At 53.3% G+C, this 25,009-nt stretch overlaps 1 protein-coding gene across 1 annotated transcript in view; it reads right to left on the reverse strand.

Moving 5' to 3' along the window:
• The window catches only part of LOC144949662 (serine/threonine-protein kinase H1-like), a 58,999-nt gene that overhangs the window by 20,992 nt on the left and 12,998 nt on the right, over positions 1-25,009 (reverse strand). Inside the window, exon 2 of the mRNA XM_078879652.1 lies at positions 17,371-19,150. Within this exon, the coding sequence (XP_078735778.1) occupies positions 17,371-18,279 (909 nt within the window). The 5' untranslated portion in view covers positions 18,280-19,150. The remainder of the gene's footprint in view (positions 1-17,370; positions 19,151-25,009) is intronic.

Raw genomic sequence — 25,009 nt, forward strand, 5'->3', positions numbered from 1 at the left:
TTATTGTTGGGGGGCTCCCCCACCCCCCACCCCCCCACCCCCCCCCCCCCCCCCCCCATTGCCATCGCGAGTTCAGAAAAGCGAGCTGGGACGTTGGGTCATCAACGTACTTGGCGGTGGACTGCTCTGTCCGTGCCATCTGTTTTATTTCGTGGGCCCCCACCGGGTTTTTGACTGCCGAGTTCGGTCTATCCACAAGCGACGCGGGGCCGTGCCGTACAAAGCTCAGCCCCCGGGGCCTACTTACTGCCTGTCGAGTTAAGAGAGCCCCTCCGGCTCCCCTAGCCAAGTTCGACGTCGTGGTGAGCTCGACGATGGTCGCGAATTTCCGATTGATGAGCAACAGAGAAAGGAATTCAAAGAGGGCTTTTTGGTTTTCTTCTTTTCTAATTGCAGTCTCAGTCACCCAAGAGTCAGGCGCTTTTTGTGTCGGCTAACCCTTGACCTGTAGCCGACATGGCCCATGAGCCAAGGGGGGGGGGGGGGGGCGGAGGGGTTGGTCAGTACCATCCGGGGTGGAAAATGCTACTAGTGTCCACCCAGGGCATTATGTCCACCCAGGGCATTATGTCCACCCAGGGCATTATGTCCACCGAGGGCATTATGTCCACCGAGGGCATTATGTCCACCCAGGGCATTATGTCCACCGTGGGCATTATGTCCACCGAGGGCATTATGTCCACCGTGGGCATTATGTCCACCGTGGGCATTATGTCCACCGAGGGCATTATGTCCACCGTGGGCATTATGTCCACCGTGGGCATTATGTCCACCGTGGGCATTATGTCCACCGTGGGCATTATGTCCACCGTGGGCATTATGTCCACCGTGGGCATTATGTCCACCGTGGGCATTATGTCCACTTTGGGCATTATGTCCACCGTGGGCATTATGTCCACCGTGGGCATTATGTCCACCGTGGGCATTATGTCCACCGTGGGCATTATGTCCACCCAGGGCATTATGTCCACCGTGGGCATTATGTCCACCGTGGGCATTATGTCCACCGTGGGCATTATGTCCACCGTGGGCATTATGTCCACTTTGGGCATTATGTCCACCGTGGGCATTATGTCCACTTTGGGCATTATGTCCACCGTGGGCATTATGTCCACCGTGGGCATTATGTCCACCGTGGGCATTATGTCCACTTTGGGCATTATGTCCACCGTGGGCATTATGTCCACCGTGGGCATTATGTCCACCGTGGGCATTATGTCCACTTTGGGCATTATGTCCACCGTGGGCATTATGTCCACCGTGGGCATTATGTCCACCGTGGGCATTATGTCCACCGTGGGCATTATGTCCACCGTGGGCATTATGTCAACCCAGGGCATTATGTCCACCGTGGGCATTATGTCCACTTTGGGCATTATGTCAACCCAGGGCATTATGTCCACCGTGGGCATTATGTCCACCGTGGGCATTATGTCCACCGTGGGCATTATGTCCACTTTGGGCATTATGTCAACCCAGGGCATTATGTCCACCGTGGGCATTATGTCCACCGTGGGCATTATGTCCACCGTGGGCATTATGTCCACCGTGGGCATTATGTCCACCGTGGGCATTATGTCAACCCAGGGCATTATGTCCACCGTGGGCATTATGTCCACCGTGGGCATTATGTCAACCCAGGGCATTATGTCCACCGTGGGCATTATGTCCACCGAGGGCATTATGTCAACCCAGGGCATTATGTCCACCGTGGGCATTATGTCCACCGTGGGCATTATGTCCACCGTGGGCATTATGTCCACCGTGGGTATTATGTCCACCGTGGGCATTATGTCCACCGTGGGCATTATGTCCACCGTGGGCATTATGTCCACCGTGGGCATTATGTCAACCCAGGGCATTATGTCCACCGTGGGCATTATGTCCACCGTGGGCATTATGTCCACCGTGGGCATTATGTCCACCGAGGGCATTATGTCAACCCAGGGCATTATGTCCACCGTGGGCATTATGTCCACCGTGGGCATTATGTCCACCGTGGGCATTATGTCCACCGTGGGCATTATGTCCACCGTGGGCATTATGTCAACCCAGGGCATTATGTCCACCGTGGGCATTATGTCCACCGAGGGCATTATGTCCACCGTAGACTTCACATCAAGTTCTATTTTTCTTTGTCAAAACGTTAATCTCGATAATGCGCAATCTACAATGGCCTTCTGTAAACATGTTTAACATACAAAGCTACCACGATGACCTTGCCATCATACACAATTGTAATCTACAGATACAGGGCTCGGATAAAATCATTGTGGACATTTAGCACCCTGGTTGGTACCGATAAGCCATTTCTGAGCCAGTGGATCAAGGGGTTAACGAGCAAAAGGCAGGGTGGTACGTAAATAGATGACGGGATTCGAAAACCAGTGATGCGTGCACGCATGGAGTTTGTCAGTGGGTTTGCAGCCAGCTTATCGGTCGTTCGATTCATATCAGTTCTTAAGCTCACGACACGCGCGTGGGAATCGACTTCATCTTTGGCCGTATTTTCTTTTCACCGCGCGGAATCGGGTCAAGTAAGCCCTGCGGCCACTAGAGGCCGCTACGTAATCCACAATGGTATAAAAAAATATTAAAAAGCAATCTAAATCTTTGATCGAATTGAGACCCCCATTCCGAATCGTGAATATTCATCTGATAGCGAGACGGCGATGGATGTATTCCTATCGGTCCGTGGGTAGCCAGGATCAGAGCTATTCGATCCTGTGATGCCGATACCATTGCTCGGTGGGCCTTACCTGGTCCATCAAGTGGGTATCGCATCATTCACTGTTATTGGCCACATCATGAAATTGGAAACGCCGAAGCGATGGTAGCGACGAGTGAGATATGCGATCTGGGCTCGTGGACTATATTCCTTTGTGCCAAGTGTGTAATGGACTCGGTCTGATGACGACGATGATGACGGTGATTAAATTATGTACGGTTCGGTCGCGTCGTTAATTATTGCCGCCACGTCAGCAAATCGGCGCATTCCATTTGCAACTTTTCCAGTGAAAAGTAATTTCTTTAGAACAGCTTATCTTTTTTTCAATATATTTGTTGCTATGTTTGATACTCGCGTGTTCGATAGCTACGCGATATAATGGTGAAGAAACAAACAATTAAGGATCAAGCATAGCAAGGTGCTCGCCACAAATGAACCACGACAGCTCGCTGATCTCGGCAATGAGCCGTAAGCCATCGTCACGTGAACTCCGGTCATCCTCGCAGCGGCGGCGGCTTTTGGCTCAGCCATCGAACCAAAGAACGTGGTCACCGCATCACCGCGCGGCGCTTTCAGATGCCCTCCTGCGGCCGTCTGGAACGCTCTCCCTCCCGATATTAGGAAGCCACTGGAGCTATGCACTTTTGAATGATCTGCGTTGAAAACTAATTTCTTCAGAACTGCTCTTTGCGATAAGATTGTTGTCTTTCCCCAGCACCCTCGATTAGCACGGTTGGCTACGTACGGTGCGAAAGAAGTTCAACATACAAACGTACAGCCTGACCCTAAGATGTAATTCGTAACGCCACGATCTGACTGCTTTGGGTTGTTTGATATAATTAAGCACGTAACAACGATGCATCGATGCAACAGCTGAAATTGGTTTCCACGCTTACGGTCATCATCACTATAATCGGCCGTGGACAATCCACTGCTGGATGAAGGCCTTCCCAAGCCTCCACCATCTCTCACGAGTCTGCAATGTAAGCATCCACCTAGCATCTGCGCACGAGCTGATATAATCGTTCCATCTCCCCTTGATGGACGTGATTTCATGCAATTTCCATTATTTCTTGGCTGCCATTCCATCCGAATTCTTAAGAATTGGCCACCATCCCTATCTCACAACGAGTCCTGCCCAACAATTAACGACTTATTATAATTGAATTTTGACGGCCCAAAAAAGGTGACGTCAATATATTTTTGAATTTTCATAGCTATAAACGTACTCATCTCCATTTGCTTCAGATGTTATGCTTTCTAGCCCTTCAAGAACATCGTCGTCCATCATCATCATCATCATCCCGTTGAGCGACGTGTCCTGCCCAGGCCCGCTCACGTTGATGAACCGTCAATTAGACGTGCCGGTCACGCCGCCTTGTTAGCCACCGTCAAACCTCACAGCCGCGCTCACTCGAACCGACAGGGGAACGGTTCTGGTGCTGCGCACTTCCACAGCCATTGGGAAGCAGCCGTAATTTTGCTTACACATTTAAATTTGGGTTACATTCGCCCAAGCCAAAATCTATCGTGTTTGTACATTTCCGCCTTCAACAACGGCGACAGAAGCACACCGCCCTGACCGACGACGCGTCGATAAAATCGCCAGCGCCCACGAGTCCCCTCGTCCACGTTGACCCCGCGAGGTCACGACCGCTCCCGAGAGCATCTCGGCTGCTTAAAAAAAAAATCACCGCAGCTCCCCGCAAACAACGAACGGAGGCCGCTCACGCCCGCCGAGATCGTAGCCACGCGGCCGCCCGGGTTGCCGCGCACTCGGCCCAGTGCAGCCTGACCGGCGGGCACCGACACTTGCACCGCTTCTCACGAACCGGGTGCCGGCCCCGGTTCATCAGGGGGAGCGACCCTGCTCCTCCTCCTCCGCCTCCTCCTCCTTCTCCCCTTCAACCCGCGTGGCTTCGTCTCCGGCGGGCGGGCGATGGCAACGCGGGCTGCTGGCGGCTCGGCGTGCCGCTAATAACGGGGCGGCCCGGGGGGAATGAACAGGCGCCGAAAGAGCGGTGGGGCGCTCGCTGCCAGCCATTGAGGTCGACAGTAAAAGGGCGGCCTTTGTCGTGCCACGGCAATAAGTTATCGGCTTCGTGCGACGTACGCGTCCGACAGTGTTTAGCGGTTAGGGTTACACGCGCTGCCGTTTGATCGCCTGGGCCGAGGCTTCGCTGTCCCGGGGGGTGGCCTGTACGGGCCGCCGTCCGTGCGTGCGTGCGGCTCAATCCGCTGCTGGATGAGCAGCTGCCCCTGCCAGCGTGGACGTGCGCGTCGCTGCGCGGTTGGCGAACGCGGTGGGGGAGCATAGGAGTGTGGTACAACGACGCGTTTTGCTGTGCAGTCCTCTGCTGCCCACCACGTAGCCTCCAGAATCGGGGCTTGATTTCAGCCGGGTCCGTGTGTGGGCCAGCGACCCGACAAATATCCGCGCGCCCGGCACAACGCATCCAGTAGAGCTTTCAAGATGACCGTGCCTTACTGCCCGTCACGTGGGGGAGCGGTGGTGCAGCGGTTAGCGCCACGCTGCGCTACGAACCTGGCGACCCGGGTTCGATTCCCGCTCACGGCCAACACCAGTGACGATGATCTGAACCGGTCCTGGGCCTCCCCTAGGTCGACTCAGCCTTAAATGAGTACCTGGTGCGGTGTGTAAACATCGCCACTGGGGAGACAAAGGCGGTCGGGCGTGGTGCTGGCCACCCACCCCCTCGTGTACCGTTCCGGCCTTCATAGGTGCTCGCTATCGGCACTTGCCCCTACAGTCTGTTAGGCTATACGGGGGATTTGTGTATATGTGTGTGTGTATATATGTGTGTGTATGTGTGTATGTATATATGTGTGTATGTGTGTGTATGTGTATGAGTGTGTACGTGTGTGCGTGAGTGTGAATACCCAAAAACTATAGGAGAGCAACAGAGAGGCGTGTGTCTCACCTTACTGAGTAAGGATGGCTTGTCTGCTGTCAGCTGTGGTGGGTGAGTGGTGGGTGAGTGGTGGGTGAGTGGTGGGTGAGTGGTGGGTGAGTGGTGTGTGGTGAGTGGTGAGTGAGTGGTGGGTGAGTGAGTGGTGGGTGAGTGGTGAGAGAGGGGTGGGTTAGGGGGGAGTGAGTGGTGTGCGGTGAGTGGTGGATGAGTGGTGTGCGGTGAGTGGTGGGTGAACAGCACTTGCCCCTACAGCCTGTTAAGGCTATACGGGGCATCTTTATCACGTGCCACACACTCCAGTCGATCTCTGAACCCGGAGAACGTTCGGTGAGAACCGGCAGCGACAAAAGCGTGGTGCAGGGCCGGCGCGGCGCGGGGAGGCCACTCACTTAGCAGTGGATTCTTGATGAAAAGGGGGCCGTGTGTTGATGTGCACGCTGGGACCCCGTGGGTTGTCCTGCGGCGTTCGTCCCTCGCAGCAGTAGCGGCGACGGCGGCTTTTGGCTGACCCATCGAACAAAGGCGGCGGTCACCGCATCATCGCGCGGCGCCTTCAGATGCGCTTCGCGGGCCGTCTGGAACGCTCTCTCCTTCCGATATTAGGAAGCGACTTGGAGCGATGCACTTTTATATTATCACCGAGATTGGTAAACTAATTTCTTTTCAAACTGATTTGTGTGTTAAGTGCCGTTGTCCTTCCCCCCGCACCTCCCATTGGCACGGTTGGTTACGTACGGCGCGAAAGAAGTTCAACGTACAAACGTACTCGCTGCACCTGGGTACGATGAACGAGGAAGCCGACGCCGCCAAGCGGCGACTGTAACGTTCGAGGGCCGCTCTCGTTGGCCTTGGCCACACTTTAGCGAACTTTGCAAGTGCACACTCGTGTGTGCCCGCGAGCGCGTGTGCACGAGCGTTTGATTGTGTGTGTGTGTGTTTTTGCGGCAGTGCAGCGGTTAGCACGCCGCGCGACGAACCGGGCAAAGATCCGATTTCGATTCCCGCACACGGCCACCCAACAGCAGCGACGGTCATCTAAACTTGATCATGGGTCTGCCCTAGGTCGACTCGGCCAATAATGAGTACCTGGTGCGGTGCCTAAACATCGCCACTGGGGAGACAAAGGCGGCCGGGCGTGGTGCTGGCCCACCCACCCCTTTATAGGTGCTGCTCGCTAACAGCACTTGCCCCAACAGTCTGTTAAGGCTACACGGGGGAACTTTGTCTTGTGTGTGTGTGTTTTAATGTTATTACGTGGCCATGCCCGCTTTTCCAATCGTTCCATAACATATTTAGCTCCGTTACGGGTCGCAACTCGCTTCTCCACCCCCACTCCGATTCTCCCCCCCCTCCTCCTCCTCCTCCTATCTTCTCATTCCATGCCAAATAGCTGAGGCATTGCGATCACCTCGCACTGTCCCGAGCGGGGTGGCCTACGCTGCGTGAGGAGGCGAGCGGGCGCACGCGAACGAGGAAGCCATGCGCTCGGCCACGGGGAGGTCAGCAAGGGTCACGCGCCATCTGAGCTCCCACACGGTTATACCACCATCATCATCATCAACAACATCATCGTCACCAACATCATCATCATCGTCACCACCATCATCATCACCAACAACATCATCATCATCATCGTCACCACCACCATCACCACCATCACCACCACCATCATCACCAACAACATCATCATCGTCACCACAATCATCATCACCAACAACATCATCATCGTTACCACCAACATCACCACCACCATCATCACCAACAACATCATCATCATCACCATCATCATCACCAACATCATCGTCACCATCACCATCAACATCATCATCATCACCATCATCATCACCAACAACATCATCGTCACCACCAACATCACCACCACCATCATCACCAACAACATCATCATCATCGTTGTCACCACCACCATCACCACCACCATCACCAACAACATCATCATCATCATCGTCACCACCACCATCACCACCACCATCATCACCACCATCATCACCAACAACATCATCATCATCATCGTCGTCACCACCATCATCACCACCACCATCATCACCACAATCATCACCAACAACATCATCATCATCATCGTCGTCACCACCATCACCACCACCACCATCATCATCACCAACATCATCACCATCATCATCGTCATCGTCAATAACCGGCCGCTCTTCGATCAGTGACCCCACCACCCGAGTTAAATTCCCGACCATGGCCGAACATCGGTGGCGAGCACCATGTGAGACCTGGCGCTGGGCCTCCCCTTGGTTGACTCAGCCGTAAATGAGAAACCTGGTGATGGTGCGTTACCATCGGCACCGGTGAGACAAAGGCGACCAGGTTCTGTGGCCACACCACCCCAGGAGGTGTTCCTGGAGGCCCGGGGAAGGATTGCCATGTGAGGAGGGGGGGGGGGGGGCAGCACCACGCCCGGCCGCCTTTGTCTCCCCAGTGGCGATGTTTACACACCGCAGCAGATACTCATTTAAGGCTGAGTCGACCTAGCGGAGGTCCAGCACCGGTTCAGATATCTGTCACTAGTGTTGCACCAGAACCTAACACAAAGATAAAGATCCCCCGTGTAGCCTTAACAGACTGTTAAAGCAAGTGCTGTTAGCGAGCACCTATGAAGGCCGGAGCGGAAACACGAGGGGGTGGATGGCCAGCACCACGCTTGGCCGCCTTTGTCTCCCCAGTGGCGATGTTTACGCACCGCACCAGGTGCCCATTCGAGGCCGGGTCGACCTAGGGGAGGCCCAGGACCGGTTCAGATATTCGTCACCGGTGTTAATGGCCGCGAGCGGGAATCGAACTCGGGCCGCCGGGTTCGAAGCGCAGCGCCGCGAACCGCGACACCGCCGCTGCCAGCGAAACTTCAGACAGCACCGTGACGCACAGTCAGGGGCCTAACAGCGAGCTTGGCATGGGCCCTGGTGAAAGAAAAAAGAGAGAAAATCTGGGCCCTCCTCGCCCAACTTGCCCTCCCCTCTTCGTAGCCCGGCCGGCCCGTAGGTTCCATTGCACCGCCTGCACCCCGCGACTCGCAGCCTCGTTGGGTCGCCCGTGAAGTATTTTGTTTGGTGGCTTCGTTCCCTCTTTGAAGAGATTTCCTCCCCTTGGCCGCTGCCCCTCAACCCCCCTCCGTCGCTCTCCCAGCCCCTCCATCGGCAGCGTCAGTCGCCACGGGTAACCGAGGGGTGGGGGCGGCGGAGTTCACGAGAAGGTCGCCACGGTAACGCGGGCAGGAATGCGCTGGGCCCAGCGAGAATGGTGTGATGTCTGCTGTGTGATGCGGTGGGCGATCATTCACCACCACCACCACCACCACCAACCACCTCCACCACCTCCTCCTGCGAGCCGAAGCCCCCCAAACTTTTGTGCCACAAACTCGCCGTGCGTTGTGCGCGAAGCATTACGGGCAACGCAAAGAGACGCAGAACTTTTCCGTGTGCCTCCACGCGCGATTATAAAATGCACGCTTCGGTCAATGGACGCCTCTTGGCTTTCCAGATGAACGCTATCCAACAGTAGCAGACGAACGCTCTCCGGCAGCATTTGTTTTCGCGAGCCACAAACTCTGGAGCGGCTTGGACATGCTTGGGTCTACACGAGCAGGATAAAGGTTTTTTGCTGGGTTAGATCGCGTAAATACACCAATGTGTCGTTGACCCACCACCAACACAGCCAATTAGTTAGATTTGTCACGTGAGCAAAACGTGGCAATTAGCGACTACTTCAGCACACCGGTGCGATGACGAATAAACCCACGAAATGTACAACTGAGTGCGACGTTTCTTACTCAAAAAAAACCTTCGTTGTGAACAATATTGGTCGGGGAAAAAGCACCAGACGTTCAATTCTCATTAGGGGGGGGGGGGGGGATCGTCCCCTTTGGCCGAACCCAACGAGGCCGTCGACAGGACGGCAAGGAGAGGGTCAAAGGTCTCGCTCGGAGCAGAACGCACGATCCCGTGGCCACCGCGTACAAATCGGGGCCCACGTCCGTCTGGGTTGGGGGGGCCACGGTGCAACGCGGCCTTTGGTTGATGAGGTTTTTTTTTATCCCCACCACGGGCCCCTTTCTCCCCCCTACCGCCTTTCCCCCTGTACCGGTGAAGTTTCCCATCCGAGGAAATGTCCCGAGCACGCGGTTACAAATTAACCGCCGGTTTCGCCAACTCTCGTGTGTGGGAACAACGGCATTGGGGGTTTTGTATGGCCGGTTAAAAGCCAGAAGAACGGCTCTTGGGGTTTTTTTGCCCGTGATAAGAGGACAGTAACACAATGATAATAACAACAATAACATTGCCGTGATAATAATTATAATTACTGGCAATTGTCGTTTTCAAGAGGGCCCTGCTACATTTCGACGTTTGATCAAAACCAAACACAACTGTGTTACGGGCACCGTTCCAACCCCCTTTGTGTGCGCTCCATCTCCCTGCTCCCGCACCTCCGCTTCGCATGGTCGGCTACGCACGGCGCGAAAGAAGTTCAACACACACACACACAGACGTACATGCAAACTCGCCTCCCTTGCTGTGTTCTACGTATGAAGGGTCATTGCCCGGAATGTCGCCTATTACGTTTTAATATTTTCTTTTAAGCCCACTGTGTTGTTATTGACGGATGTGTTTTCCCGAGTTCGTTTTTTATTAATTGTGCTATTTTTAACAACTCTGATCAGTGGCAGATCCAACGCTCCAAAGCGGGGCGGGGGGGGGGAGATGGGCAGGGGGAGGCAATGGGAGACCCCACAAATTGGTATTTTATTTGATATTTATCAGCGAAAATACAAAAAAAAATTATTGTTAAAGTACAGGAGGGCCCTTTTTTAAAGAGATTTCCATCTAGAGAGGGCATTGCATTCGCAGTTGGCTGCTGAAAAGTGACGTTTCCATTCTGTCTGTATTTTTGACATCACGTCCGCCGAACTGTCTGACTGCTAATGTGTAAAAAAAATTGTTAATAATCCACCAGGCGTGCCACGCCATCAGTACTCACACCGCCCGTAGCACATGCGTGGACTTGTGCGCCTGAGAATCAATAACGAGCAATTCACACTAACGACGTGACCGCATGTGCCGTTGTCTTCCGACCAAATCACCCCAATTGCCACCGGATAACTCATCAGATCTTGAAAGATAAGCAGGGCTTGAGGGTGGCTATTGTGCTTGGATAGGCGAACATCAAAGATAAGAACAAAGATCCACCCCCGTAAAGCCTCAATAGACGTTTGGGACCAGAGCTGTTAGCGAGCAGCACCCTATGAAGGCCGACACGGCACACGAGGGGGTGGGTGTGGGTAACCAGCACCACCAAACACACACACAGGTTGCTCTAGACCCTTTGGTTCCTTCGGTAAAGTCACGTGGGTAGAAATAACAGGTTGCTATAGGTTGCAAACGGGGCGCGACGTTGCATGCAGAAGATGGCAATGCAGCGGAATACATTGTTGTACCGTACTCCAATGCTCCCACCGCCGTCTATGCTTCCCCCTCCTTCAACCTAACCTCGCACCGACCCGCACGGCAGAGGTCGCAACCGGGTACCCGATACCCGTACCCTACCCGATATCCGGCTACCCGTACCCGGCCGGGTACGGGTACCCGTTTGCGACCCTGGTGCGGCCGGGTACGGGTACGGGTAGGCCGTGAGTCACTGGTGAGTCACCGTTTGTCACTAATTTCCCAACGTCTTGTCTCTTCTCACAATTCAAGTTCCTAGAATCGACCCACCCGCGCCTGCAACATGGCTTCATCCAGAGGTCGCAATCAGGTACCCGGTACCCGTACCCTACCCGTACCCGGCCGGGTACGGGTAGGGTACGGGTACCCGTTTGCGACCCTGGTGCGGCCGGGTACGGGTACGGGTAGGCCGTGAGTCACTGGTGAGTCACCGTTTGTCACTCATTTCCCAACGTCTTGTCTCTTCTCACAATTCAAGTTCCTAGAATCAACCCACCCGCGCCTGCAACATGGCTTCATCCAGAGGTCGCAATCAGGTACCCGGTACCCGTACCCTACCCGTACCCGGCCGGGTACGGGTAGGGTACGGGTACCCGTTTGCGACCCTGGTGTGGCCGGGTACGGGTACGGGTAAGGAATCAAAACCCGTTTGCGACCTCTGCCGCGCGGTGAAGTACAGAGGGGGGGGGGGGGGGTGCCCACCACGGCAACATGGGATGCCCTTCATCCAGCAGTGGAATGACTAAGTGGCTGTGACGTATTTATTGTCATTATTACACGCTTTTATTTAACTCACTCTGTCTGTTGTTGTTGTATCCTCAAATATTGTAACTCAATTTTAACCCACTTCCCAATGTGGTATCGACTGCAAACTTGGTATACTTATGTCATACTGATGACAATATTCTATCATATTTTTTTTTTTACCATCTTTGTAATATGTTATGTTTCGGCTTGGGTCTAATTGTCCACTCTCAACTGACGTTGGCTGTAAATCACCACGGCCCCTTACGTTATGGCAAGCTTCGGGGCCACTTCCTGGAGTCGTGGAGTTCTGCCATTACGAGTAGGGTACATTTCATTACAGCGTGTTTAAAAAAAAGTATTTTTAAATATTACTTATTATGAATAGCTCGCCTTGATCAAAGGCACTCTATAAGACTATTTAACACGTGACCAATATTATCCATAAGAGGTTTTTTTTGGGTTAAATCGCGTGAATATAAATGTGTCGTTAAACCCGCCACCACCCGACACAACCAATTAGTAAGATGTGTCAAGTAAATAAAACGTGCAAATTCGTCACTAGTTCAGCACAGAGTAAACCCACAACACCAGTGTGCTGTACTAGTAACGAATTGGCAGGTTTTGCTTACGTGACAAACCTTACTGATTGGCCATGTCGGGTGGTGGCAGGATTAACGACACATTTATATTTGCCGTGCTGTTATATATTTAGCGTGAGAATTAAGCCAAAGAAAGTAACCGGCTGTTTCCACTCGTGTGTGCGTGTCTCGTCTGTGTGTCGTCTGTGTCTCTGTGTGTCCCCCAGCATGATAGCCACAATCGAGTTCGCGAGTTAAAAGCCAGGAGGAGGGGGGGGGGAGGTGGTGGTGGTGGTGGTTTTGTTATTTTTTTTGTTTGAGAACTATAAGTAGCGACGACACACGCGATGGTATGCATTACGTTGGACAGACGTCACACAAGACTCCCGGACACAAAGGGTCTCTTTCTGCAGGGCATCGCCGTCGTCGCTTTGTTTCGAAATACCAATCCTTGCCTCCACCGCCACGGCCGCCACCACGACTGCAGCTCCGCGCGCTTCTGTGTCGAGCGGTTGTGGGTTGCTTGACAGAATTACTGATTCATCGCAGCTCATCGCAGAATCCACCCCGTGTGGCTTCTCCGCTTCGCGCCGCGGGAACCCGGCCGCCCAGGTTCGACTCCTAGCCAAGGCTGACGCTGGCTGAAGAGTTCAAAGGAAACTGCAACACTGGCGTAATGGTTATAGTGCGGCACGGGACCAGTTGACCCAGGTTCGAGTCCGTTCCCCATCTCCCGCCCCGCCACCACCACCAACACCTGATGCACCAGCAGTAGAGACGGGTAACGCTGCTGTTGGCCAATCGGAAGGTCACGACACGCACCCACCCACCCACTCACCGACCCACCCATTCACTCGCACACACAATCAGCCGCCGTAATGCATGCAGGTCACAACAACACATTCACTCATCCACTCGCCACGCTGCAAGGTCACAAGGAAGACAAAGGTCCCCCGGATAGCCTTTAACAGACAGTTTTGGGGCAAGTGCTGTTAGCGAGTAGCAACTATGAAGGCCGGCACGGCACACGAGGGGGTGGGTGGCCAGCACCACGCCCGGCCGCCTTTGTCTCCCTAGTAGCGATGTTTACACAGCACGCCAGGTACTCATGTGAGGCTGAGCCGACCTAGGGGAGGCCCAGGAGGTCACAACACACTCACTGACTCACCTACCCTACTCACCACACTGCAGGTCACCAGAATAATCGTTCTGCTTCTTGCCCCGCACGGCTCCACTGTGGAATTCCCTGCTCCCATCATCGTCTCTTTCCGCCCAAGCCCTTAGAAGAATTAGAATAATAACAACCTTGCTGACGTTCGTAAAACGTGTTACGCTCTCTCATCTCCGACAAACTGTGATAGTGCCGTTTGTTGCTGGCCGCTTGATGTGTTGAGCCTTTGGGCCTGGGTGCTTCAGCAACTGTGTAAAACCAAACATTACGACGACAACAAAAACTACGACGGTTTTAAATTTCGATTTAAAGCTTCCGCGACTGCAGGGATTCATCTTCTTGGTTCTTTCGGTAAAGTCACGTAGAATGGAAATAATAAAATAATAAAAATAAAACTTAATACAATTATTCTCACGACGTTTCGGCCACAACGCAAGCAGCCGTCCTCAGGTGAAGAACAGGTCTGTCGATTTCAGACTCTATCTTATCGACAGACCTGTTCTTCACCTGAGGACAGCTGCTTGCGTTGTGGCCGAAACGTCGTGAGAATTATTTTATTATGTTTTTATTTTTTTATTATTTTATTATTTCCATTCTACGTGACTTTACCGAAAGAACCAAGAAGATGAAGAATGTCGTGTTAATTTTATTTTATTATGTTTTATTTTTATTATTTTATTATTTCCCTTCTACGTGACTTTACCGAAAGAACCAAGAATATGAGATCAAGAATGTTTGCATCGCATCCTTTGCCCCCGGAACCTTGACAGTTTTATAAACTCGTCAACGTGCGACAAAGGCGATGAATTGTCACGTACACCCGTGAAGAAAAACGCGCAGCCCATTGCCAAACGCACGGCCGGATAGGGGCCTCCCCCCCCTCCACGCAGTGTCGGTCAATGGGGGTCGTTTGACCATACTTCACCACGCTGGTCAGTGCGGAGTTGGTGAAGGGGGTAAGGGGGGGGGTCATCCAGGACCGGTTCCGAAGTATGTATCGCCGATGATGATGATAGCCGGTGGGTGGGAATCGAACACAGGTCGCCGTGGCTTCACGACGGTGCCACACGCCAACAGCTGCTTGCGGCGCTACTGAAGCATTAATTAGTTCACAGTCACTCGCCACGCGCTCATGAAATATGCGAGGAGCGATTAAAGTTGTGGGGGGGGGGGAGGTTGGAGGGGTCCGAGGGGGGCGGGGGGAGGTGGTTGGTGGCTTGGTGACCAAAACGCGAGGATGGCGTGAAACGCGTTGGGGTCACAGCCCCGCGCCATTTCGAACGCTCATCCGTCACTGTCCCGCAACGCGTCACCCGCACGCGTCACGCTCACGCCGGATTCTTGAAAAGAAGGTGAAAATTCGGGACGTTTTATTCGAGAGCTGGTAGAGTTCGTGGGACGGACGGATGGATGGGCTTTGCCGTAGGACCTAATGCAAACATTAGCCCCCCTCCCCCCACCGTCACAACCCTCTCTCCACTTCCCCACCCTTAACGTTGCATTTCCAGGTGTTTACCTGGCGTGTTACCTGGCATGTTTACCTGGCGTTCACCTGGCGTTCACGCAACCCGTGACGGATAGACGTCACCTGGTTAGCTAGGGACTCCAGCGTAAACATTTAACTGAATGAACAATAAGCAGGCAAACAGGGCCTCTTCCATCCATCACCTAAATGTGTCACTTCCAGATAACAGGGGGGGGGGGAAATATATCAATGCTTTTCTTTTTTACCCACATCCCATCAGCCACCACGGCCTTCTGGGGAAGCACGTGGTTACAGCTCACTTGATCCGATGCAAGAAAACTCCGGAACCGGTCGTTGAACGTTCGGTGTCTCGGTTTAACACGCAGGAGGCTTTCGCGAACAATATTATCCATAAGAAGGGGGGGGGGGGGGTTAGATCGCCTAAATATAAACGTGTCGTATGAATGTGTCTTTGAACGACATTTGTATTCACGCGATCTAAGTATAAACGTTTCGTTTTTTTTTAAACGTGTCGTTATTTATATTTACGCGATCTGACCCAAAGAAACCTCTACGATTGGGTGTCTCATCATCGGCAGAGTCAGGCTCGCTTAAAACCGGTCCTTTTGAGGTGCCAGCTATGTATAAACATTGTACAACAACAAAGAAAAACAAGACCGACATCTACATCATCACGAGACGTTGTTTATCCACTGCTAGATCAATTCCTCTCCGCACACACATCGCAATCCGTCTCACGTCTGCACGTGCGACCGGTCTCAATGCACCGTCTCCATAGTGGCCGTCACCACCGCCGCCACCACCACCGCCACCATCATCATCAATCAGAGATCATCCACTGCTGGATGAGGGCGTTCTGACGCCGTGCGAGTCGTAGGGGTTATTTGACCATGCTTCACCACGCTGGCCAGTGCGACGGCACGAAGCATAGACGTGGGAGCATAGAAGTACGGTACAACACAACCATGGATTTTACTGAAATGCCCCATTGCTGCTCTGCTCACCACGTAGCAGCCCTGTAGTGGACTGATTAATGTCAGCCGGGTCTGTGCCGGTAAACGACATGCAATATATATCTGTACCCAGAACACCACGTCAAGGATACATTCAGCCAGCTATCACTGTGGTTATCTCCCACCAACTCCAGTTAAATCAGCGACCCTGAAAATATTCATTACAGAAATTATTCCATTGCCTATAAATAACAACCCAGTTTCATATGTGGATTATTATTATTATTAAATGTGTCTTCCCAACGTGGTTATCAGCCATCCCCAAAGTGCGATCCAGGTCCCAAATCCTGCTTAGCCTTGTAAGATCTCAGAATCAGAATATTTGACCCTTATGGTGGGACCTCGGGGTCCCGAATAAACGGAAGTCAAAATCGTAATTAATGAATTTATATTTGGCGACTCCGTCCCACCGCGCACATAAACGCCGCGACCCACCGGGCGCGGATCGTTCTGTTGTCGTGTCATGTCCAAGCGCAGCAGTGAAGACGAATGCGCAGAAGAAACAAAACTTTGACACTTTCATTAGCGCATCGTGTAGAGCTCGTCGAGAGGAACAGATTGCCGCGTCGTTCGCTTTCAACACACATAAAATGACGTCGCAACGCGGTTTATGCGTGACCTATAAAGCCCTTTCTCACACATGTCCAGTAGACCTGACGGGAGCTCAGGGGGCACCCCCATCCCTTGATTTGGTCACCGGCGGGGCATGGAACACGTGACCGGATGACTGAATTCGAGAGACGGCTGGGGAAGAACCCCTGTCCTTACCTGGGGCCGAATAAAGACTTCAATTACAGTTCTGACCCTTTGGCAGCGGGCGCGGGGGGGGGGAAACTACACGCGCCACCACTGCCACCACCCTCCCTGCCCATCCCAGTCACATCTGTCACCGCGACGATGCCTCCCGCGCAAGTGACAGTCAAAGCCACCGTGTCAACGTTACGAACGCGGGGTTTTTGCCAGCTCGAAAACACCACCGGCCACCCCACTCCACCCACCCACCGCTCTCGTCAACCCGATGAACGCGCGCTATGGTGCTTTGTTCATACAGAGACACGGACACACAAATGTCGCTTGCACGGGCGGTTCGGGGAAGCCGGTACTGGACTGCGAAACGAAGTCGCGGGCCGAGAGGGTATCCCCCGCGCTGAACAAACGCAGGATATATACGAATGACCGAATGAACGGCTGGACGCACGGACACACACACGGACGGACGGACGGAGCGACTCACCTCCCCAGCGTAGCTGTACTGCCCTCGCAGGATGAGCCGGTACAGCCTCGTCCTGTTCTCGTCCTCGAAGGGCATGGCCCCGCTCAGCAGGATGTACGAGATGACGCCGAGCGCCCACATGTCCACGGCGTTCGTGTACGGCTTCCTGAGCAGCACCTCGGGCGCGATGTACTCGGGCGTGCCGCACGTGGTGCGCATGGTGCAGTCGTCCCCCTTGCGCCGCGAGCTCGCCAGCCCAAAGTCCGTGATGAGAATCTTCGAGTCCACCCCCGGGTGGTAGTACAGCAGGTTCTCGGGCTTGAGGTCGCGGTGCGTGATGCCCAGGCTGTGCAGGTAGCGCACGCCGTCCAAGATCATCTGCAGGGCGCGCGTGGCGTCCGCCTCGGTGAACGAGCCCTTGTTGATGATCCTGTCGAAGAGCTCGCCGCCCGTGGCCAGCTCCATCACCATGTAGACCCGCTCGGGCGTCTCGAACACCTCGATGAGCTGCACGATGTTGCCGTGGCGCACCCGCCGCAGCACGCCCAGCTCCGACTCGCACACCTCGCGGCCCTCCCGCGCCTTCGTCTCGATCATCTTGATGGCGTACGGCTGCCTCGTCGCCCGGTGCTCCACGCGCACCACGCGGCTGAAGCTGCCGCGGCCGATGAGCGCCTTCACGTCGTACTTGGCGGTGACGCGGCCGTCGAACTTGGCGCGGTACTTGGCCACCTTGTTCCTCCGCTGACCGCCCGACGAGGCGGCCGAGACGCGGTCCGTCTGACCCTTGGGCCCGCCGCCGTTCTTGACCGCGTGGAGGTCGCCGCCGCCGTGCTTGGACACGCCGGTGTACTCCACCGTCTTGACCGCGTGCTCGGCGGCCTCTCCCCGCGGATGCTCGGGAAGGATTTTGCTGTTGCCGCAGCCCATTGCGCCCACCCCGGCTTCTCCTTCGTATCCTCGGCCGGGCCCCTCGCCCCGCAACTCATCCCTGGCACATCGCCCGGCCGCGGGGGGTTTCTGCTCGCGGGAGGAGACCTGGCCGTCGTGGTAACTGAATGCACGTATGCACGTTGAGCTGCTTCTTTCACGCCGTACGTGGCCGGCGGCGCCAATCGGAGGTTCCGGGGGAAGGACGACGAACTAAGCACGAAAAATCTACTTTAAGGAAATGAGTTTTCAATCTCGATTTGAAAGTGCACGGCTCCGGCAGCTTCCTTATATCGGAAGAGCGTTCCAGACGGCCGCAGAAGCGCATCCGAAAGCGCCGTGCGATGCGGCGACCGTCTTTGTCTGACGGCGAGCCGAAAGCCGCTTGCGAGGACGACCGGAGTTCGTGTTGACGGTCTACGCTCCTTGACGAGGAAACGGAACGCGTTGAGATCAGATAGGAACGTACGATTCCTGGCGTGAGGAGGGGACGTGGCGTTCACTCCATTTGTTAGCAGGAAGGAGGCTCTTGGGAGCTTTGTAATTAACGCAAGAGGATCGAATGCCAAATCTTGGCGTCTGCCCACCAGGTCTTCAGGAAGACGATGGACGAAGCAATGGAGATTATCTTGACAAAAGTATTTTCATTCATCCGCAGCAACTCAATCCAACAGTCGTCTCTCAAACACCGTTTGATACTAAATGTTGTAGATCTGCTCCCGTACCCGGGTGGACATCTGTAGCTGGCGTCTCAGTCGGCGAGGAACAGCTCCCCAACTAGCTCTCTGCCCTTGTCCTGGCTGATCTTCATCTCGGCTTGTACGAAGACGGAGCGGACGCTTTAAGGTGTTGACGAGCTCACCTCGTGACGCTGAAACAACAAGAGGAATTCATATTAAACAATACAAAGCGCTCTGCAATATTTATCTACCTACCAACATATCTCCTCGTCCAACAACTTAACAACCTCTCCACTTGTCTTCCAACCAATCTGTCTGCATGTCTCCCAACCAACGAATTCACCTTTCTACCAATCAATATATTTACCTGTCCACCAATCAATATATTTACCTGCCTGCCTACCAACCTACCTTTATACCCACTCACCGACCTATCTGCCCGCCTACCAACCTACCTTCATACCCACTTACCGACCTATCTGCCTGCCTACCAACCTACCTTCATACCCACTTACCAACCAAACTACCTGCCTACCAACCTACCTTCATACCCACTTACCGACCTATCTGCCCACCTACCAACCTACCTTCATACCCACTCACCGACCTATCTGCCCGCCTACCAACCTACCTTCATACCCACTCACCGACCTATCTGCCTGCCTACCAACCTACCTTTATACCTACTCACCGACCTATCTGCCTGCCTACCAACCTACCTTCATACCCACTCACCGACCTATCTGCCTGCCTACCAACCTACCTTTATACCCACTCACCGACCTATCTGCCCGCCTACCAACCTACCTTCATACCCACTCACCGACCTATCTGCCTGCCTACCAACCTACCTTCATACCCACTTACCGACCTATCTGCCTGCCTACCAACCTACCTTTATACCCACTTACCGACCTATCTGCCCGCCTACCAACCTACCTTTATACCCACTCACCGACCTATCTGCCTGCCTACCAACCTACCTTTATACCCACTCACCGACCTATCTGCCCGCCTACCAACCTACCTTCATACCCACTCACCGACCTATCTGCCCGCCTACCAACCTACCTTCATACCCACTTACCGACCTATCTGCCTGCCTACCAACCTACCTTCATACCCACTTATCAACCAAACTACCCGCCTACCAACCTACCTTTATACCCACTCACCGACCTATCTGCCCGCCTACCAACCTACCTTTATACCCACTTACCGACCTATCTGCCTGCCTACCAACCTACCTTTATACCCACTTACCGACCTATCTGCCCACCTACCAATCTACCTTCATACCCACTTACCGACCTATCTGCCCGCCTACCCATCTACCTTAATACCCACTCACCGACCTATCTGCCTGCCTACCAACCTAACTTCATACCCACTCACCGACCTATCTGCCCGCCTACCAACCTACCTTCATACCCACTTACCGACCTATCTGCCCGCCTACCAACCTACCTTTATACCCACTTACCGACCTATCTGCCCGCCTACCAACCTACCTTTATACCCACTTACCGACCTATCTGCCCGCCTACCAACCTAACTTTATACCCACTTACCGACCTATCTGCCCGCCTACCAACCTAACTTTATACCCACTTACCGACCTATCTGCCCGCCTACCCATCTACCTTAATACCCACTCACCGACCTATCTGCCCGCCTACCAACCTACCTTCATACCCACTCGCCGACCTACCTGCCTGCCTACCAACCTAACTTCATACCCACTTACCAACCAAACTACCCGCCTACCAACCTACCTTTATACCCACTTACCGACCTATCTACCCGCCTACCAACCTACCTTCATACCCACTTACCGACCTATCTACCCGCCTACCAACCTACCTTCATACCCACTCACCGAGCTACCTGCCTGCCTACCTGCGCGTCTAAACGACATCCATCCGACGCAGACACCACGACGTGTACGCGGGGTATTAACCTGGGAAGCAGGAATTTGTTCTGTCCTGCCCGTGTGAGTATCCGTGAGTTGTACATATTTGTCTTTGGAGCGGCGGTGTAGCGGTCAGCGCTACGCTGCGCTACGAACCCGGCGACCCGGGTTCGATTCCCGCTCACGGCCAACGCAGGTGGCGATTATCTGAACCGGTCCTGGGCCTCCCCTTGGTTGACTCAGCCTCAAATGAGTACCTGGTGCGGTGTGTAAACATCGCCACTAGGGAGACAAAGGCGGTCGGGCGCGGTGTTGGCCACCCACCCCCTCGTGTACCGTTCCGGCCTTCATAGGTGCTCGCTAACAGCACTTGCCCCTACAGTCTGTTAAGGCTATACGGGGATCTTTGTCTTTGTGTATATGTGTGTATGTAAATGTGTGTGTATATGTGTGTTTATGTGTGTGTGTGTAAATGTGTGTATGTATATGTGTATGTATATGTGTATGCATATGTGTGTGTTTATGTGTGTGTATGTATATGTGTGTATATGTGTGTATGTATATGTGTGTATGTATGTGTATGTGTGTGAGTGTGTATATGTGTGTGTATGTATGTGTGTGAGTGTGAATACCCCAAAACTATAGGAAAGGAACAGAGAGGCGTGTGTGTCTCACCTTACTGAGTAAGGATGGCTTGTCTGGTGTCAGCTGTGGTGGGTGAGTGGTGGGTGAGTGGTGGGTGAGTGGTGTGCGGTGGGTGAGTGGTGGGTGAGTGGTGGGTGAGGGTTGGGTGAGGGGTGGGTGAGTGGTGGGTGAGTGGTGTGCGGTGAGTGGTGGGTGAGTGGTGTGCGGTGAGTGGTGGGTGAGTGGTGGGTGAGTGGTGTGCGGTGAGTGGTGGGTGAGTGGTGGGTGAGGAGTGTGAGAGTGTGTGTGAGAGCGTGAGAGTGTCGGTGACAGTGTGTGTGTGAGAGTGTGTGTGTGAGAGTGTGTGTGTGAGTGTGAGAGTGTGTGTGTGAGAGTGTGTGTGTGAGAGTGTGTGTGTGAGAGTGTGTGTGTGAGAGTGTGTGTGAGAGTGTGGGTGTGTGTGTGGGTTAGTGTGTGTGTGAGAACGTGAGAGTGTGTGTGAGTGTAAGAGTGTGAGGGCGTGGGTGAGAGTGTGTGTGTGAGTGTGCGTGTGTGTGTGGGTTAGTGTGTGTGTGAGAACGTGAGAGTGTGTGTGAGTGTAAGAGGGTGGGTGAGTGTGAGAGTGTGGGTGAGTGTGAGAGTGTGGGTGTGTGGGTGTGTGTGTGGGTGAGTGTGAGAGTGTGAGGGCGTGGGTGAGTGTGTGTGAGAGTGTGTGGGAGAGGGTGTGTGTGTGGGTGAGAGCGTGAGTGTGTGGGTGTGAGTGTGAGAGCGTGAGTGAGTGTATTTAGAGAGCGTGAGTGTGTGGGTGAGAGTGTGAGTGTGGGTGAGTGTGTGGGTGAAAGTGTGGATGAGTGTGTGGGTGAGAGTGTGAGTGTGTGTGTGGGTGAGTGTGTGGGTGAAAGTGTGGATGAGTGTGTGGGTCAGAGTGTGAGTGTGTGTATGGGTGAGTGTGTGGGTGAAAGTGTGGATGAGTGTGTGGGTGAGAGTGTGAGTGTGTGTGTGGGTGAGTGTGTGGGTGAAAGTGTGGATGAGTGTGTGGGTGAGAGTGTGGATGAGTGTGTTTAGAGAACGTGAGAGTGTGGGTGAGAGTGTGAGAGTGTGGGTGTGTGGGTGAGTGTGTGGGTGTGTGGGTGTGTGTGTGGGTGAGAGCGTGAGTGTGTGGGTGAGAGTGTGAGAGTGTGGGTGTGTGGGTGAGTGTGTGGGTGTGTGGGTGAGTGTGTGGGTGAGTGAGTGTATGTGAGAGCGTGAGAGTGTGGGTGACAGTGTCGGTGAGTGTGTTTAGAGAGCGTGAGTGTGTGGGTGAGAGTGTGAGTGTGTGGGTGAGAGTGTGAGAGTGTGTGGGTGAGTGTGTGTGTATGAAAGCGTGAGAGTGTGTGGGTAAGAGTGTGTGTGTGTATGAGAGCGTGAGTGTGTATGTGCGAGTGTGAGAGTGTGCGTGTGTGGGTAAGAGTGTGGGTGAGTGTGTTGGAGAGGGTGTGTGTGTGTGAGCCAACAGGACTCTCTCTCTCTCCCTGGTTCTCAAGGCGACCGTACACACGGGCAGCAGGAGGAGGATTGTTTGTGCACTGTACCCTGTGTGTGTGTGAGATTGTGTCAACGTGTGTGTGTGTGATTGTGTCAACGTGTGTGTGTGGGATTGTGTCAACGTGTGTGTGAGATTGTGTCAACGTGTGTGTGTGGGATTGTGTCAACGTGTGTGTGTGGGATTGTGTCAACGTGTGTGTGAGATTGTGTCAACGTGTGTGTGTGTGATTGTGTCAACGTGTGTGTGGGATTGTGTCAACGTGTGTGTGTGTGATTGTGTCAACGTGTGTGTGTGAGTTTGTGTCAACGTGTGTGTGTGGGATTGTGTCAACGTGTGTGTGTGTGGGATTGTGTCAACGTGTGTGTGAGATTGTGTCAACGTGTGTGTGTGTGGGATTGTGTCAACGTGTGTGTGAGATTGTGTCAACGTGTGTGTGTGATTGTGTCAACGTGTGTGTGTGGGATTGTGTCAACGTGTGTGTGTGTGATTGTGTCAACGTGTGTGTGTGAGATTGTGTCAACGTGTGTGTGTGATTGTGTCAACGTGTGTGTGTGAGAGTTTGTGTCAACGTGTGTGTGTGTGATTGTGTCAACTTGTGTGTGTGAGTTTGTGTCAACGTGTGTGTGTGTGTGTGATTGTGTCAACGTGTGTGTGTGTGGGATTGTGTCAACGTGTGTGTGTGTGTGATTGTGTCAACGTGTGTGTGTGAGATTGTGTCAACGTGTGTGTGTGGGATTGTGTCAACGTGTGTGTGTGGGATTGTGTCAACGTGTGTGTGTGTGTGATTGTGTCAACGTGTGTGTGTGTGATTGTGTCAACGTGTGTGTGTGGGATTGTGTCAACGTGTGTGTGTGGGATTGTGTCAACGTGTGTGTGAGATTGTGTCAACGTGTGTGTGTGGGATTGTGTCAACGTGTGTGTGTGAGATTGTGTCAACGTGTGTGTGTGGGATTGTGTCAACGTGTGCGTGTGTGATTGTGTCAACGTGTGTGTGTGGGATTGTGTCAACGTGTGTGTGTGAGATTGTGTCAACGTGTGTGTGTGGGATTGTGTCAACGTGTGCGTGTGTGATTGTGTCAACGTGTGTGTGTGAGTTTGTGTCAACGTGTGTGTGTGTGATTGTGTCAACGTGTGTGTGAGATTGTGTCAACGTGTGTGTGTGGGATTGTGTCAACGTGTGTGTGTGTGAGATTGTGTCAACGTGTGTGTGTGAGTTTGTGTCAACGTGTGTGTGTGATTGTGTCAACGTGTGTGTGTGTGAGTTTGTGTCAACGTGTGTGTGTGAGACTTTGTGTCAACGTGTGTGTGTGTGATTGTGTCAACTTGTGTGTGTGAGTTTGTGTCAACGTGTGTGTGTGTGATTGTGTCAACGTGTGTGTGTGTGATTGTGTCAACGTGTGTGTGTGTGATTGTGTCAACGTGTGTGTGTGAGTTTGTGTCAACGTGTGTGTGTGTGATTGTGTCAACGTGTGTGTGTGAGATTGTGTCAACGTGTGTGTGTGTGATTGTGTCAACTTGTGTGTGTGAGGTTGTGTCAACGTGTGTGTGTGAGAGTTTGTGTCAACGTGTGTGTGTGAGTTTGTGTCAACGTGTGTGTGTGAGATTGTGTCAACGTGTGTGTGTGTGATTGTGTCAACGTGTGTGTGTGGGATTGTGTCAACGTGTGTGTGTGGGATTGTGTCAACGTGTGTGTGTGAGATTGTGTCAACGTGTGTGTGTGAGTTTGTGTCAACGTGTGTGTGTGAGATTGTGTCAACGTGTGTGTGTGTGATTGTGTCAACGTGTGTGTGTGAGATTGTGTCAACGTGTGTGTGTGGGATTGTGTCAACGTGTGTGTGTGAGATTGTGTCAACGTGTGTGTGTGAGTTTGTGTCAACGTGTGTGTGTGTGATTGTGTCAACGTGTGTGTGTGTGATTGTGTCAACGTGTGTGTGTGTGATTGTGTCAACGTGTGTGTGTGAGTTTGTGTCAACGTGTGTGTGTGTGATT

The sequence above is a fragment of the Lampetra fluviatilis genome, chromosome 54 (assembly GCF_964198595.1).
Source record: "Lampetra fluviatilis chromosome 54, kcLamFluv1.1, whole genome shotgun sequence".
Taxonomy (NCBI): domain Eukaryota; kingdom Metazoa; phylum Chordata; class Hyperoartia; order Petromyzontiformes; family Petromyzontidae; genus Lampetra; species Lampetra fluviatilis.